General features: G+C 50.1%; 5 protein-coding genes across 5 annotated transcripts; 4 read left to right on the top strand and 1 right to left on the bottom strand.

The window, feature by feature from the left end:
• Positions 1 to 768: 768 nt before the first annotated feature.
• MCYG_08077 (conserved hypothetical protein) lies at positions 769 to 5,956 on the bottom strand (the record flags this gene model as incomplete). Its single annotated transcript, XM_002842948.1, has 6 exons — positions 769 to 1,791; positions 1,846 to 1,871; positions 2,157 to 2,451; positions 2,507 to 4,622; positions 4,696 to 5,293; positions 5,353 to 5,956. The coding sequence occupies 6 exons, from the start codon at positions 5,954 to 5,956 to the stop codon at positions 769 to 771; spliced, it is 4,662 nt and encodes a 1,553-aa protein (XP_002842994.1).
• Positions 5,957 to 7,480: 1,524 nt separating this feature from the next.
• MCYG_08076 (conserved hypothetical protein) lies at positions 7,481 to 8,507 on the top strand (the record flags this gene model as incomplete). The annotated part of the gene is made up of 2 exons (XM_002842947.1): positions 7,481 to 7,748; positions 7,828 to 8,507. The coding sequence occupies 2 exons, from the start codon at positions 7,481 to 7,483 to the stop codon at positions 8,505 to 8,507; spliced, it is 948 nt and encodes a 315-aa protein (XP_002842993.1).
• Positions 8,508 to 8,760: 253 nt separating this feature from the next.
• MCYG_08075 (HHE domain-containing protein) lies at positions 8,761 to 9,524 on the top strand (the record flags this gene model as incomplete). The annotated part of the gene is made up of 4 exons (XM_002842946.1): positions 8,761 to 8,820; positions 9,036 to 9,176; positions 9,252 to 9,284; positions 9,336 to 9,524. 4 exons carry the CDS (start codon positions 8,761 to 8,763, stop codon positions 9,522 to 9,524), a joined length of 423 nt encoding a protein of 140 aa, XP_002842992.1.
• Positions 9,525 to 9,938: 414 nt separating this feature from the next.
• Positions 9,939 to 12,680, top strand: MCYG_08074 (uncharacterized PH domain-containing protein; the record flags this gene model as incomplete). Its single annotated transcript, XM_002842945.1, has 2 exons — positions 9,939 to 10,408; positions 10,493 to 12,680. 2 exons carry the CDS (start codon positions 9,939 to 9,941, stop codon positions 12,678 to 12,680), a joined length of 2,658 nt encoding a protein of 885 aa, XP_002842991.1.
• Positions 12,681 to 13,217: 537 nt separating this feature from the next.
• Positions 13,218 to 17,171, top strand: MCYG_08073 (SlaB; the record flags this gene model as incomplete). The annotated part of the gene is made up of 12 exons (XM_002842944.1): positions 13,218 to 13,276; positions 13,356 to 13,402; positions 13,466 to 13,483; positions 13,555 to 13,630; positions 13,737 to 13,894; positions 13,989 to 14,069; positions 14,144 to 14,201; positions 14,252 to 14,436; positions 14,490 to 15,538; positions 15,592 to 15,741; positions 15,805 to 17,019; positions 17,088 to 17,171. 12 exons carry the CDS (start codon positions 13,230 to 13,232, stop codon positions 17,169 to 17,171), a joined length of 3,168 nt encoding a protein of 1,055 aa, XP_002842990.1.
• Between the last annotated feature and the right edge of the window lie 84 nt (positions 17,172 to 17,255).

The raw sequence follows: 17,255 nt of genomic DNA, 5'->3' as shown, positions 1-17,255 counted from the left end.
TTGCTGCATCGAGCAATCTCTCTCCCTCGTCGTCTTCTGTCTGTTCGTTGTTCTCGCGTTTCTTCGTTTTTGAAGCTTTCAAGCAGCACCAAATTTATATCACGTGATATACACAATCTGATCAGATAAGATCTTGCTTTTTATACATAGTAAAAGCAAACGAAAGGATCTATGAAATAGAACGAAAGGAAAAGGAAACAGATACGAGCACTACTCAATGATTCTCATAGGTTAGATTGCCGGAGTTGATCAGTATATACATACGTTATCCGAAAGCATATATGAGAGGAAGAACACAAAAGCTATAGCTAGGACAAGTGAGAAGTATTGCGCTTAACAGATCAGGGAATCATAATGGAAACAACTAAAAAGCAAAGATGATTTCAATTTCCGACATCCGATAATAAATGCAGTCCATAATACAAAGGAATAAGAATAAAAACAACATCCGATGTCCGTCCATCCATTCACCGCTGTTCCAAACCAAAGGCAATAAGAGATACTCATTAGGTTTTCGTTAAATATAAGAATCGAAAGGGATGATATGTTAAACATAGCCTAGAGGTAAATAATAAGGTGCAGTCGTTGGCTGGTGAAAGAAATAGGTATCCAAGTAAATGCCCGCAAATCTCATGGAATGGTATCAAAAATGTTGACGCGTTGATAAGAAAATCAAGCTGGTGGGTATATATCGCTTGAAACAAAGGTCGCTAAGCGTTATGCGGTAGTATATCGGCTTTGGTGGAAGGGAGAGAGATGTATATCTTTTCACTTTAAACCTGGCCTGACCATACGGGCGCCAAAATACGAAAGATTGAGCGCTGTATCATTAACACCGGCAACAGGGGCTGATTCTTCAAGCATTTCCCACGTCCTAGGAGGACAGGGGCCAATCACTCGGTTACCCTGTTGAAATCGAAAATTTTGAATGGGTGAGTTTGTTTCTTCAACGGTGGGGATGGATGAACTTGTTTGATGAAGGACTTGAGCTTGTCCTCCCTGTGCAGCATGGTTTTGGACATTTAAAGGTGATGAACCTGGGATCGGTGGAGCAGACGTTGCCGTGGCATTAGAAGAGTTAGAAGAGGAGGCTTGGGGATCAGGCATAGGGCCGAAAAGGTATAGAAGACGATTATCCTGCTGCTGGACGAAGAGAGGGGACCGATCACGAAGGAAACGAGCACATTGTAGACGGGCATCGTCAGGGAGAGTGTCGACTAAAATGGTGGCAACGTCGACGGCATACGTTCGTAGACCATGCCAGCTTGCTGGGATCGATTGATATAGGTGCGCATATTTGCCGATAGGAACTGTAGAAGGATCCCCTATTCGAGAGAAGACTTGGCCTAGCCCCGGAGTGAACGCTAGGTAGCAAATGCTTAGCAAAAGGCGGGTCTGGTCTGTGAGGTCTGCTTTCGATGCACGCTCTAAAACAAATACTGAGCGGTACAGACTGACGAGGCGTAGAAGAATGTAAACCCATATGCCGAGTATGCCACCTTCATGACGCTGAGTAGTGTTGGCAGGATTCATTTCTGCGGTCTTGACCTTGGTAAGGAATGAGGTCCGTTGAAGCAATAAATTCATTCTCTCCAATAGGGCGTTACCGATCGGAGATGAAATGCTGTTCCTAGGTGCTTTATACACCAGCTCCTCGATGATGCGTAGGTATACCAACCCAAGCTCATAGGGTGTCAATGCTTCGTCAGTATCATCACTAGGGCCAGCCAAGGCAGAAGTGGCGGATGTAATGAATAACAAGAGAAGTTTACTCTCTGCCTTTTGCTGAATCTTTGGGGGCAGTCAGCTAGTGTTCTCTCCGAATTTAACGCCGCGGTGGCTTACCTGTCGCCTCCCTTCGTCATCCAGCACTGTAATAACCTCCAACCACCGGGACAGACCTTTCTTGACATCCATCTCAGCTGCGGAGAATATAGGGTCAAGAATGTTCTCCCTCCCCGCCGCATCCGCTCCTGCAAGTAGGAGCTGCAGTTTAATCAGGCAGAATGGCAACGAGAAGTCATCGATGCGCTGGATAATGCCTAGCGCTTGTTGCTGGACCGACTGAGAGCCAGGCAAAGCACGATCAAAATCTGCGTGCAGATTAGTATCAGTGGCAATATAGCCGTTGAACGATTGTAGCACGTCAAAATTACCATTGCTAGATTCCACATTAAGAAGACTATCCAGCGTTTGGGCAAGAAGGCGCAGGCCCGTTGGGAACTTCTCTGTCACCCACTTGACACATTCGTCCTTTGCGACTTTGGAATGACGGACGATCAGCTCGCAGAGAAGGGGGAAAATGGACTTGTTCCACTGTTCTTGTAGTGTACCATCTATGGAGGAATTGCTTGCCGATGCATCGATTAACACGTCACGTATAGTTCCCACGATGCCACAAAAGTGCTTTATGATGAATTCCTGCCGCGAGATCTTGAAACGGTAGAATACCTATAGTGTAATAATTAGTAAATGGTGCAACCCAGGGAGAAGCGTGTTGACTTACGAGGTCCGGCACTACCATCTTATCAGCATTCTCTAGCCCTAGAACGCTCAACATATCCAACCTCAATTGCATGACATCGGGTATATTCCTTGCACCCACCCTATCCGTATCTACGAGCTTCTTTACGAGGCCGAGGACCGCTGGAAAAGTGATACACCCCACTCCAATGAGCGGTGGTAGAAACTCAGACAGTTTCGGTCTCGGGGAAGTACGTATTATCCCAAGTACACGCTTCATCATCAGCCCATCGAAGGTTTTGGGATTGAACAGACGTAGCTGCGCAAGATATCGTGCAGCTTCGCTGAACGAGAGGCTGATATCTGCCTTGCCTGTCTCCAGCTTTTGGATGAGCAGGTCGAATATACGCATGAGCGTAGCGTCGTCCATACAGTTTCCGGACGCAAGAAGTTGGTCTAGCATCCCGCTAAAGGTAGGGTTAACAGGGTTGAGGGTGTCAGCCATATGCTCTGAGACTGGCGATGAGGCAGCCATGGCCGATTTCTTCTCACAGCGTGCTAGGTCGCGGCGCAAGACGGCGACCGTACTAGCTTCTGAGGGCAAGACCAGGGCTACATCTAACAAGGCGACTATAAAGTCTTGAAGATGAGTCTCAACCTTGCTGATCTTCGAATAAGAGAGAGCAAAGCTCTGGAAGAGGTCCATTGTTGCACCGATAGCAGTAAACGAGGGAAAATGGTAATTCAGGGTATCCGTGATGGAAGCTAAGACGGTAGGATTGGTGGATTGAGAGAGGAGTTTGAGGATGTCAGCGAGGATTGGGAGGTCATTCATGCGCTCAAGGATGCTGCGGAGAGAGTAGAACTGGCCGGGCCTTAGAATTATAGGTGCTCTTTGGGTTATTGCACCGCTGGAAGGCTGAACTTGAGCCTGTGCGTGAAGTTTAGACGCGATCTGCTCCCGTATCCAATGCGAGACATCTGACCTTACTGTCCATGTAAGACTAGCCCAGTCAAAGTCAGCACCAATCATCTCAGCGTAGGGAGTATCAACATGCTCAGTGAAAATATCAGGGTACATCTGTTGAAGACCAGCCTTGATTTGGCGGATTTGCCACGTCTCAGCATCAACTGACACCCCTGCTCGAGAGAGCAGAGTATTCCGTAGATTCCAGATATGTTCTGGTAGCCTACTTGACGGGATATGCCTTAGCAGTTCCACGTCAGCCGACAGACATTGGTCAAATGCATCAGGGCTTCTCACCGCACCCCTCGCCATAAGCCACTCGAGGTACTTGCCGACGGAAAATGATTGAGACCGCACCAGTTCTGAGATGACATGGTAGATATTTTCAAACTGTCGTGTTGTGTGTTGATTATTCTCTGCCAAAAACGAGAGAATATATGCATCTGTGTCGATGGAGAGCTTTCTCCAGCGCCGTAGTAGCCGCGCGGAGACATATATGCGTGTGGATCCGTATCTAAACGGTGTAGACGACCATTCTAGCAGGGTATAGACTATTGTTCTGTGATCCAGTGGGAGAGACAGACACTTTGAGGCCAAAACAGGGAAAACATTGTGTGTGTATGCCAAGTCAAGATATGATATCAGTTGTTGGGGGGCAGGCCGCGAAGTCGACTGCGGGGAGTTGGTATTGGATTGGGGGTTGGTTTTAGATAATCGGTTATTTCGCTCCGTGAGGTGCGTAAGGAAATTTACCTCGAAGGAATTGGAGGTGTTGAAGCAGGCTGTCAGAGGTTTGTGGTATTGAGACCAGGTCAAGGGAAGGATGAAGGACGATGGATGGGAGGTGATGAACGAGCGTATCAGTGATTGGAGGCGAAAAATTAACGGGTTAAGCACTGCAGACTGGTTGTTATTCAGAGTCTGGAAGTATATACCGTCAGTACGTGGTAGGCAAAAAGAAACAGAGAGGTAGTAGGGAAACCATACAAACGCAAGCTTATCCAGCAATATCTGGGCCAGACGCCTTCCCCTCTTTCGATAATTGGTGAGATTCTTCCAGTATATGCCGAGAGTCGACAGCCAGACGGGCAACAGGTCCAGGCTTGCAGCCTGCAGAGAGGAGAGTAACCACTCGAGAAAGGTATCCTGGTCAAGCAGTTGATCCATAAATAGACGACCGGTTAATCTCATACTTGTGATCGGTCAGCAACAGATAAGAGCGGGATGATGATAAACAAGAAAAAGAAAGGAAAAGAAAAACGTACGCATAAGCCTGGTTCTCAATCCATCCGGTCTCTTCACGCGATTGCACCACCCCTTCCATAAACTGCTGCACGCTGCCAGTCCAATCCCTCACCCACTTCGTTTCCAGTCCGCTTGCGATTGCTGCGGCCGTTCCTTTCCGTTTGAACGCCCGAATCTCATTCGCACCCACACATTTGGCCAGCCAAATTGCGCGTCCAATGGGTACGTTCTTCGCCAGACACTGGTCCAGCAGTATCTTGCCACGAATACCGTGCGGTATAGTCCTGCTGAGTCGTCTGAGGGGCACGGTCTGGTTAGCCAAATCCCGCAACCAGGCTTCGCGCTTGTTGTCCGTCAGTGTGACACGCGGTGGGGGTTTGAATGTTGAAGCCGGCGTGATCTTCGTGATCGCCTCCCTTCTTTTGAGAGCTGCAGTGAATATGTGGGAGAGGGCTTTGAGTCCGTTCGGATTCTTGAAATGAGAGTAGAGGGACGGACGAGCGGTGTTGCTTTCATTTTGAGAGAGCTGGACACGGTCGTAGAAGCCCTGTTTGGCCGTCTGTTCGTTGAGAGCGTCTTCAGGGTGATTTCCTGTCCAAGGGTGGAAGTCGAGGATGGCTAGTGGATAATGTTAGCATAGTTCGATGTTAGCGATAGTTACGAGAGTTCAAACGTACTGTTATCTGCAAGCCTGGCGGCAGCAGCAGGCTCCTCCATCGTGTACGGTGTGGTCTGCACCACCATATCTTCCTGCTCGTCGTCCTCGAACCCAGGCTGTCCATCTCGTACAAACATAGTCCTGGGTGGTCGAGGGGGCAACGGTAATGGCAAAGACGACGACGACTGCGGCTGCTGACCACCTCCATCAATCGACATGTAAGCCAGCCGGTCCTGAAACGTCGCCGGTGGCTTGGTACTCTCGATAACAAAAGGTGTTGCTGCCACTTCATCGGCCATGACCTGGTCGTCGTCGTCTTCGCCCTCTCCGTCTTTCTCACCGCCCAACAGCCCCAGACCCGGCCGTGAGCCAATGTTCATATGCCTCGCCGGCTCATCGTGAGCGTGTGTATCGATGCGCAACCTCTTCACAGGCCGACTGGGCTCCTGGTCCTCATCTTCGTCGTTGCTCCCCGTCAGATCGATGACCGGACTCACTTTCGCGCCTGGCCCTATTCCTCTTTCCAAATCACTCCCCAGCACCTTTCGAGCTTGTCGATAGGCCGTACGGGCCACTGGCAGGCCTGAGAAACCTGCCAGTGGCTGAGAGTACGAGCTGCTCATTTGGGGGGGGGGTAATCAGAGTTGATCATCCAAGCATTGTTTGAGGGCACCACATGCCAGCCGTTGCGATGGACTAGGAGGTCATGATTCCCAAGCTGGTTGTGGTCTGAGAGGGATTCGGTATCGTAGCACTCCCTTATATGTCTGGAAGCGAAATATGGCTGCGGTCAGAAATAAAACGAACCCTCGGGAGCATGCAGTGGCTATAGGGAATTGAGTTATATAATAACAATAATACGGCGTTATCCTGTGTCTGGCCGTGAGGATCAGATGTTTGCTGCAGTGGAAGCGCCCTGCCGCAGCGCGCCCGACCGAGTCCGTCAAGGTCAGACAACTGTCTCACTGTTGGTCTCCCTGGTATCTCTCCTCGTCGTCTCTCGCCGTCTTCTTCGTCTTGTTTCTTCTTCTTATGTTGACTGGAAAAGGCAAAAAAAGTTCGGAGGAGGTGGAAGGTCCCGTGATTGGCCAGACGTGCTGACTCAGCATGGACTGGCCTTCTTTTTTTGCTTTTGTTTACGAAGACGAAAAGATGAAATAAAAAGAAGAAGATGGGAAGAGGACGAAGAACCACGGCGGAAGGACGACGTGGTTTGGAGAAGTGGGATGAGATGCGACTGATCGCCAGGTTACTCAACAGACGGACTCAAGTTTTCGACCGGCTATCTCGCGAACAGCAACCCGGTTGGCTGTCTTCGACCTGCCGGACCAAGGGGCAAATAATGAGCGGAAGGACATGCGGTGCTGGTCACACTCGATGTAGGTATCCATGGATGGGCCACCCTATAGATAGAACGGAGTATGTATGTTTCGGCTCATGGATGTTTATACGCTCCGGATAATTACTTACGGAGGTTACAGGACAGCCTTGCATAGGATGAGGGAGAGGAAGTACCATGAAGTGGCGGCACCCTGCGGATGTTCCCATGGTTGAGACCGAATTATCAAAAAGCCTAACAGTTCTCAGCTTTCTCCTGGAAGTTACATAAGTACACATAGTCACGGAGTCCGGAGCGGTCAAGGGGGGGAACCAGTCGGACGCTGGCTTCAGCTCGATCTCGCTAAAACGGTATTGGTTCCACCGTTGGGTCCCTGAGACGGGGAAAGGACTTTTTTTTAATACGGGGTTCATCCAAGCTTGTACGGGGTGCGTATGTATGTACACCGATGGAACTACGCCCGAAGGGAAACGGCATATACAGATGGGCACAGCAGTGATATGGGACATCAGATCAGGTCTATCAACAAGATCGGTCTCCAGATGGGAGAATACTCTCGACCCTAATAGCGCGGAGGATCGATTAGTCAGTCGATCCCCCGGTGGCTTGGATAGTGGTAATTGGCCACCAGGCCTGGAGGAAATGGTCAAAGAAGTTGTAAATGGACGAGGGAATAGTTGTCAATATTGAAATTCTCTGGGCCCCCCCAACTTTTATATCAGTTGATGTTGTCCAGGCCAGGGAAAGGGGGAAGAAACTCCTCAAGTCCAAATTATTTCATTCCTTCACTCCTTCGTTGACTTGCTAGATGGATCTGCCCCTTTCGAGCGTGGACGGCGTGGACGGCGTGGCTGGCGACAGGGAGAAGCATGAGAGGATAACCTGCTACAGCTACGATAGCAAAAGGGAGTACCCAAACCACGTCAAGTGTCCCAATTCAGATTCCTGCTGCGAGAGCATCGATCAGTGCCGTTCAGACCGTCTCTGCACCTCGAAGGACGACCCCAAGACGCTTATAAGGGCCCCCTGCGCGTACAAGCCGTGGACGAACAGCTGTGCCCAGGTATGCCTGTACGGTAGGTCTCCATTGGCTCTCTCTTTTAAATTTCTGCTTTCCCGCCCTTGGTTTCTCTCGACCCTAATCATATCACGTAGATAATAAAGACTCACTCGTCCTCCCACGGGCTGTCGTCTGCGAACAGCCTGGCCCTTCGAACGGGAGCTACTGCTGCGACGATAACAGAACCTGCTGCATCGACAGGGCGGGCTTCTTCCTGGACGAGAACGGCCTCCTGATCGGCCGTGCGAACGAGACGGACAACTCGACATTAAGCCCCAAACCTATCGGAGTGTCCGTCACGGCCCTGAGAGGCATGGGATCACCCGTCGCGACCTCAACGCCCGTACGCTCGCCAGTGAACGACAAAACGGGCCTCTCGACGGCAGCCAAGGCCGGTATAGGCGTGGGTGTCGGCGTTGCTGTGCTACTCGCCGTCATCGCAGGGACCCTGCTCTTCCTTCGCAACCAGAGAAGGAAGACGAAAAGGGCCAGAGCTGCTTCCACCGCCGCCGCCACTAGTACCGCTGGTACTGATGCTCCGACAGAGACATGGGATAACGAGGACAAGGTGCCGTTACCCAGCGATCAACGACGGGAGAAGGAAGAGGAACGAGCATTCGAGCTGATGGGCGACGGCGCGACTCCTGAGCTCGAAGGAGTCGAGAGCCCCCGGCACGAAGCTCCGCCGTCGGAGCTACCGGTGGTGAGAGAGGAACACTCCGCACTCATTGAGCTACCCGCCGACCAACCCACCGGAAAGCCTCGTCGGTGCTGATCAAAGTTCTTGGAATGATTCAATTGATGGCGTCTGGTTGGATGTCCTTTTTTACCTTTCTATCACACTCTCTTGCTCACCCTTTTTCTTTGTTGGATCGGAACGGACTACATATTTGATAATCTTCCTTGTATATATTCTATACCCCGGTGGACGTTGATGGTCTTGATACTATAGCCGCCTTAATATATATATAACTCAACACTTGCAACATAATAAACAGTAAAAACTCTTTTGCCTCTTATGACGGTTCATGTCAAGGAGCCCGTTGTTTGTATTCACGTCCTGTCTGATAGGCGAATGGTCCATGACGGTTATAACTAACGGTTATATGTCAAGGGTTTTACCTGGTTTACTTTTACATACTCTCTGATAGGCAGAGGCCTCAGTCGATTCATGCAGTCAAACAGCTTTTGCCTTGTTTATATTTAGATAGGCAGATGGCTTATGACGTCCTATATCACTGATCGATACATACCAACTGGTCAGAGTATCATGATGGGCTGCCTTCAACTTCTCACCGTCTAGCACGCAGCAAGCTTCTCTACCGCCTCCAAGATACAGAACAAGATCTCTGAGGCCGTCAAGACTGACCGCGAGCTAGAGCACTACTACCAGGTCATCGTCAACTCTACAGACCCTGCTAAGACCAAATACCAGAACGCGTTTGTCTGGAGCTCGCCCGTCACTCCGTGGGCGAAGAGCTGGTCCTCTACGCGACCATAGAACAGCTGATGGGAATAGTTGACGGATAAAGATAGAAAGGAGCATCAGATTGTACGTGTATCTTCCGTCTTCTACTGTTAGATGCTGACGGGAGGGCAACAGCTGAAGGTGTTTCATGACACGGATGCGGATCCCATGGGCTTGTCTGACCATATCAGAGAGGAAGAGAGCGTCGACCTGGTCAAGATCGAGCATCTCTTGGATCTGACGGAGAGTGACAGGATGGCTGCCAGACGAAGATGTTCGTCCCGACACGATCCCATCCCAGTGCACCAACAAACCGCCCTTTGAGACTGCTGTAGGACTGCTGGCTGCTCTCGTCGACAAGGTGATATCTTCAGGACTTTCCTGTAGTCTATCTCTGGTTACATGGCATGGCTGTATTACAGACAAGTACTTTCGTCACACTCTCTTTCTGGTGCAAAAGAAGTATCTCCAAGTCTTTCATAGCTGAACGACGCAATAAGCTAGCCGAGCAAACAATGTACTAGTACTTGTCTATTCATGTATTTCTGGTGTAAAAAGAAGTACTGGTACATGTTGATATCGACCACGTACATCTTCTTCCATCAACTTGTTTTCTTTTAAGACAACATAACACAAGACATACAACCAGCATTCCGATGACAAAAGGTGACACTGTCTGCTGGCTGTCTGTTCTCTCTAATGGCGAGGACTCGTTCCAGCGATCGCTAGAAGAACCTCATGGGGCCTTTCAGCGCATTCCTCCTCGTCTACGTTCTTGGTGGGCTTACCTTCATCCCGCTGCTGCTCAGCTTGCTCGTCCTCCACGCATACCTCACCCTCCCAGGCTCGTCAGATAGGGACAAGGAAGAATCTGTTGACCCCGGCGGCCTTGTACGGAAGGGGGATGATGAATACAGCCTCAATTCTCGCACGGCGGAGCTGGCGGAGAAGTTTCAGCGAGCTCGAGAGGCGGACGTAGCGGCTGGTTACTTTGCCGTGTGCAGAGAATATGTCCCTGGAGGAGTGAACGGGAAGCCGCCGGAGCGGACGACTCCTGCTGGAGAGGTTATCGCGACAGAGAGTCCCAGTGTCTATCAGAGTGTCTATCGAAGTATCTTCGACCGGAGACAGGCACCGACTCTCGATGCGAGTAAGGCTAATGGAAGGAATGTCCGGAAGGCCAGGAATGTCTTTTATGTTATCTTACGGTAGGACGCTCTTTTGCATGTTATTTGGATGGATTATACTGTTACGTGTTGTTAGATGGACTATGCTGATTGCTCATTTACCAGTCATGGCCATCTCATGCTATACGACGATGCCGAGCAGATCGAGGTTCGATACGTGATATCTCTAGCACACCATAACGTCAGCATATACGGTGGCGGCGAGCCCATCCCTGAAGGAGAGCTCTGGATCAAGCGTAATGCAATCTGTCTGTCGAGAAAGGATGAGGGCGAAAACATACCGGGTCCCCGGCCTCCTACGCTGCCCTTCTACCTGTTTTCCGAGAACCTATCCGAAAAGGAAGACTTTTACTTTGCCATCTTGAATAACCTGGACAGGATTCCGGGCTCAAATGACTCCCCCCCTACGCCCCGACAGTTCGCTACGCAGGATATGGTGACCCTTGTCCAGCGCCTGCACTCGTCGGAGGAGCACCTTCAGACCCGCTGGTTCAATGCCTTGATCGGTAGGCTCTTCCTGGCCCTATACAAGACCCCAGAACTAGAACAGTTCGTTCGAAACAAAATAACCAAGAAGATCTCGAGGGTGAACAAGCCAAACTTCATCACGAAGCTCGAGCTTCAGACTATCCATTCCGGCGAAGGCGCACCCCTCATCACCAACCCACGCCTGAAAGATCTTACCGTGAACGGCGACTGTTGCATCGAGGCCGATATCAACTACAGTGGGAATTTCCGTGTAGAAATCGCAGCCACAGCCCGCATTGATCTTGGGACGAGGTTCAAACCACGAGAGGTCGACATGGTCCTGGCAGTGGTGCTGAAAAAGCTCAAGGGTCATATTCTACTGCGCTTCAAACCTCCTCCAAGCAATCGGTTATGGATCTCGTTTGACACGATGCCTGCCATGGAGATGATGATAGAACCGATTGTCAGTTCAAGGCAGATCACATACGGCATCATTCTGAGAGCGATTGAAAGTAGGATCAGGGAAGTTGTTGCGGAAACTCTGGTCCAGCCGTTCTGGGACGATATCCCGTTCCTGGATACAGAGGAGCAGCATTTCCGTGGTGGCATATGGGAAGAGACCCGTAAAGCTGAACCAGCGGCCGCGGACATCGATACAGACAAAGACTCTGATAAGAAGTCTGAGAAGACCTCAGAGAAGTCTCCGGAGAAGCCTCCGGAGACCCTGGAGAATGAAGAACCAGCAGGCACTGGCACCCCCGAACCCTTGAAAGAACAGAACACCACGGATGAGCAAGAGACTCCCACCGTGGCTACTGACGCTCCGCCCCAGGAGACTCTGTACCAGGCCTTTGCAAACTCGTTGAGCGAGAAAGAAGAGTCGGAAATGCTGGAAACGCAGGAGACGGACTTCCGCCCTTCTTCGCTGCCAGACATCCCAGAGAAGGCAGCCCATAGCGCCGCGAAACATCGATCTACCCGCTCTCTGTCCTTCTCACCCGCAACCTCAGGCTCTTCCATATTCTCAGTAGCGGTGTCCACCCCTCAGCAAGATGATACCAAGGAGTCGCACATTCCCACGCCAGAATCCAGCAATTTGGCGGCCCCTCCTTTATCGAGGTCCCACTCTGATCATGGAACCGACCCGGCCTCTACCAGCGACAGCAGAGCCAGCAGAAGCAACTCCCTACTTGCTGAAAGCATCAAATCTTCCAAGAGTGCTTCTGCATCTCCCAACCCGGCCCCTGGCTCATTCGAGCCACGTCAAGCGATGCTGTCTATTGGAAGCGCTGCTGCAGCTGCTAAAAAATGGGGGCTAAGCGTTCTCACCCGCCATGACCAGGGTCCCAGACCTGGTGAAGTCCCTGACCATCCCGTTGGTCGAGGCCGTCCTCTTCCGCCCCCGGGTACACCACTTCCGTCCCCTGGAAGATTCCCCTTTGGCTCCATAACGATGCCCAAACGCAAACCCGTCGCTCCATCCGTGGTACCAGAACGGCCTCCGCTATCACCTGAGCCTTCACGGCCTGCGTCCAAGACACAGACACCCAAACGACACGATACATCGGTGGATAACGACCCGAAGAGCCAGGAGCTACTCGTTATCAAGGCGCCGGTTGGCTCAGAGCCAAGCAGTCCCTCGAAAGAGAACCATGACTTTGGAGGCATGGTGGACGAGAGTGACGATGTGCCGGATGCATGGTCAAACGAAGTGCTCATGGACTTCCAGGATTCCTCGTTCTCTGCAGCGGAGGCCATCTCTTCTCCTTCAGAGCTGTCTGTACATCGACCATCCAAACGGCTCGATGAAATAAAATTCGATTAGAAAGGCTGACGTCCTTTCCTGCTACTCTTATGCATTCAAACTATGGTCTATCGTTATCTCAACTGGCTGGCCATGCTGTCGTGCATCTGGTGTTTAGATTTCTATGTATATATACGGCGTTTGGTCTGGCGTTAAAAAAGGATCTAGATAGTCCCATTCAATGCCACCTCCATCTTCATCCATCTAACTACCATGAATATCAACATGTCCATCCCCTTTCATACACACGTATTCAACCAGCCACCCTCCATACTATGTAGTGTTAGATCTAAATAAATAACTAAACGGCGCTGCCTGTCCTCGCGTGCCAAGAAGGTGACGACTCTTCCAAAACTCCCGGAGAAACATCTTCCTCCTCCTAAAAAGCCACCGCGAGATGCGCCAGCAACGTCCACACATACTCCGTTAAACAATAGTCCATTGGGCTGATACGCTCTCTTCACTCCTTTCGCTGGGCTTGACTGCCTCCAGGCATCAGCTTTTTCTCAGTTCGACGAGCTCGAACGCCCGTTACTGACCTCTCCTGTGTGGCCTGACTGCTACCCATACATGTCCCTTGGTTACGGCACATCTACAAGAAACATAGCAATGAGCAGGTGAGCAGCTTCTGATAGAACGAGTCAGGGCTCGTTCAAAGTCCACGCGGGTTCAGAGATAGCTCACATCGTACTATAGAACCGAAGCAGACCTTGCGGTCAACATCCGCAAAGCTACCAGCATCGGTATGAGCTGCCTGCCCTTATACAACGTTATACTGAACAGTACTGATGCGACTATGTGAACAGAGGAAACGGCTCCCAAACGTACGCCCCACGCACACTGCGGTTGGATGTTAGGCATATACTAGGAATGGAGGTCTAACGCGGTATAATAGGAAAACATGTGCGGAGCTGTATCGTATATACCTGGGACCACAAGTCCTCAGTACCCTTCTGGTCTGGCATGAAAGTGTGAGTTTTGGCAGCTAGGGCTTTGGTCTCACTACCTGTTCACATCTGCTTCACCTGCCCCTTAAATTGTTGCCTGCGCATTTACTGATTTGACGTCTGCTGGTAGACAACCTATTCTCGCCGACGAAGTTCAGACCTTTAAAGCACTCATTACGATCCATAAAGTGCTGCAGGAAGGCCATCCTATTACCGTGAGAGAAGCGCAGGAAAATGTTACATGGCTGGACAGCTTGATGAGAGGGGTAACGGGCGAAGGGCTTCGAGGTAGGTGAATCTGTGCTCATACACGAGACGGACGCTACACTATTGTCGACGTACGGATTTTACGCTGAACAAGGGGCTGACTGGTGGTGTATAGGTTACGGTCCTTTGATTCGAGAATATGTGTTCTTCCTGGAGTCAAAGCTGGCATTCCACCGACAGCATCCGGAATTTAATGGTCAGTGGTGTACCTGGATATTTCATACGACGTATAACTATAGGTTATCAATACTAATGGGCGGTGGAATACAGGTCTCTTTGAGTACGAGGAATATATCAGTCTCAAGTCCATCAACGATCCGAACGAAGGGTATAGTACCATCACCCGGCCCTGCTCGAATGCTTCTAACACGGCTATAGTTATGAAACAATCACCGACCTCATGACCCTCCAAGATCAAATCGATACCTTCCAAAAACTTATCTTTTCGCATTTCCGAGGCAGCGCGAATAACGAGTGCAGGATATCTGCGCTGGTCCCTCTCGTTCAAGAGAGCTATGGAATTTATAAGTTTATCACCAGCATGCTACGGGCGATGCACTCAAGTAAGGACCTTTAGAATCATTATAATTTCTTTCGTTGTACTAACTTAATATAGCAACCGGAGATGAGGAAGCATTGGAACCGCTTCGGGCACGATATGATGCCCAATATCATCGCCTTATTAGATTCTATTACGAATGCTCCAATTTAAGATACCTTACCAGTTTAATCTCTGTTCCCAAACTCCCGCCACACCCACCAAACTTGCTCGCTGGGGAAGAGGAGAAGCCCAGTCTTCCAAAACGCCCAGTTAACGAACCCGAACGAGAGCCAACTCCGCCACCCAAAGCAACAATCCCTGATGCGGAGCCCATCAATGATTTCTGGTCGACGGAGGCCAAACGCCAGCAGGAGGAGTATGAAGCTGAGCAGCGCCGACTCCAAAGCCAATGGGAAGAGCAGCAGCGTAACCAAATGCTTGCCCAACAACAGGCGCAGCGAGAGTTTGAAGAGCAGCAAAGGTTACAGGCCGAGCAACAGAGATTGGCCCAGGAACAGCTAATGGCCAGCCAGTACCAGCAACAAACTCAGGGACGATTGGCAGAACTCGAACAAGAGAACCTGAACGCACGCGCGCAGTATGAGAGAGACCAGTTGATGCTTCAGCAATACGACAAACGGGTGAAGGACCTCGAGGAGCAGCTGAACCAAATCAACTTAAACTTCAATTCACAAAATTCGTCCAAGGATGATCTCATTCGATCTCTTCAGGAGCAGCTCAACACCTGGCGCACAAAGTATGAGGCGCTGGCCAAGCTCTACTCCCAGCTACGACAGGAACATTTAGATCTTCTACAAACTACCAAATCCCTGAAACTAAAGGCGGCCTCTGCGCAAGAAGCGATTGATAAACGAGAGCGCCTCGAACGAGAGATGAAGACGAAGAATCTAGAGCTTGCCGATATGATCAGGGAACGTGATAGGGCTCTCCATGAAAAAGATCGTGTTACTGGCGGTAACCGCGAGGAGCTTGAGAAGCTCAAGAGAGAGCTGCGCATGGCTATTGAGCGAGCGGAAAATGCAGAACGTGCCAAAGGATCGGAAATTTCAGCAATGCTTTCCAAGTATAACCGTGAGATGGCTGATCTCGAGGAGTCTCTAAGGGTATGTTTCTTGCTCTTATAAGCCGCTGCTAATGCTAATCTACCTACGTACAGAATAAAACACGGGCCCTTGAGGAAATCCAGTCTAACAGAGGCGATCTGAACGCGGATCATGAAATCATGCTTCGAGAGAAGGACGAGGAGATTGAGATATACAAGTCTGGAATGGAGCAGGCATTGACAGAGTTGGAGGAATTGAAACTGGTATGTATCATCCTATGTTATATTCGTCCAGGACTAGTGCTAACATTCGACTCTCAATTATAGAGTCAAGGAGACGCAGATAAAGCCCTTGACAGCCAGATCGACGATGTCCTTATTGGCTCAATTTCTAAAGTTAACGACATCATCGACTCTGTGCTTCAAAGTGGTGTACAGCGAGTAGACGATGCACTGTATGAGCTGGACTCAACCATGCAAGCCGGAAACCAAAATGCATCTCCCTCTTACGTACTATCACAGATTGAAAAAGCATCTGCTAGTGCCACTGAGTTCTCGACCGCCTTTAACAACTTCATTGCGGATGGACCAAACAGCGAACATGCAGAAATCATCCGTACTGTCAGCGTGTTCTCCGGATCTATTGCCGACGTCCTCAGTAACACCAAGGGCTTGACCCGATTCGCGACTGATGATAAGAAAGCTGACCAACTCGTTGGCGCTGCACGATCTCCTGCAGAATCCACCATGACATTCTTCCGTGCCCTGCAGTCCTTCCGTCTACAAGGTTTAGAACCTCTTCAGAAGACTGATGTTGTTATTAACAACAACCATGAAGTCCTCATGAATCTTCAGAAGCTCTCCAAGCTCGTCGACACCTTCGCTCCAAAGAGCAACAAGCTTACAGGCGCTGGCGACCTAGGTGACATCGTTGACCGTGAATTGACCAACGCTGCCAATGCAATTGAAGCCGCAGCACAGCGACTAGCTAAGCTTAAGAAGAAACCTCGCGACGGTTACTCGACTTACGAACTCCGCATTCACGATTCTATCCTCGAGGCGTCTATTGCGGTAACGAATGCAATCGCCGAGCTGATCAAAGCTGCCACTGCATCACAACAAGAAATTGTCAAGGAGGGTCGAGGTAGCTCCTCTCGAACGGCATTCTACAAGAAGAACAACCGCTGGACAGAAGGGTTGATATCTGCCGCCAAGGCTGTGGCAACGTCAACTAACACATTAATTGAGACCGCTGATGGAGTCATTTCTGGCAGAAACTCGCCCGAGCAGCTGATCGTTGCTAGTAACGATGTAGCGGCCAGCACCGCCCAGCTTGTGGCAGCCAGTCGAGTCAAGGCTACTTTCATGAGCAAGACGCAGGATCGACTAGAAACGGCCAGCAAAGCCGTTGGATCTGCCTGTAGAAGCCTGGTCCGGCAGGTACAGGATATCATTGCTGAGAAGAATCGCAATGAGACCGAAGCCATCGACTACACCAAGCTTAGCGGACATGAGTTCAAAGTACGAGAGATGGAGCAACAGGTATGGATTTTCTATATCCCTCCCCATTTATACGATATTATGTCCCATATACCTAACGTTACTCGTAGGTCGAAATTCTCCAACTTGAAAATGCACTCAGTCAAGCCAGAAAGCAACTTGGCGAAATGCGTAAGATATCATACATGGAGTGAAGCGTTTGCGCTTATTGGAATTATATTTATAAACTTGCCTCTACCTGTTCTTTCCTCTACTTCAATTCTTGTCTATTTATGAAA

The sequence above is a fragment of the Microsporum canis genome, genomic scaffold, assembly GCF_000151145.1.
Source record: "Microsporum canis CBS 113480 supercont1.8 genomic scaffold, whole genome shotgun sequence".
Lineage (NCBI taxonomy): Eukaryota > Fungi > Ascomycota > Eurotiomycetes > Onygenales > Arthrodermataceae > Microsporum > Microsporum canis.
This window is presented reverse-complemented; position numbering and strand designations above follow the sequence as displayed.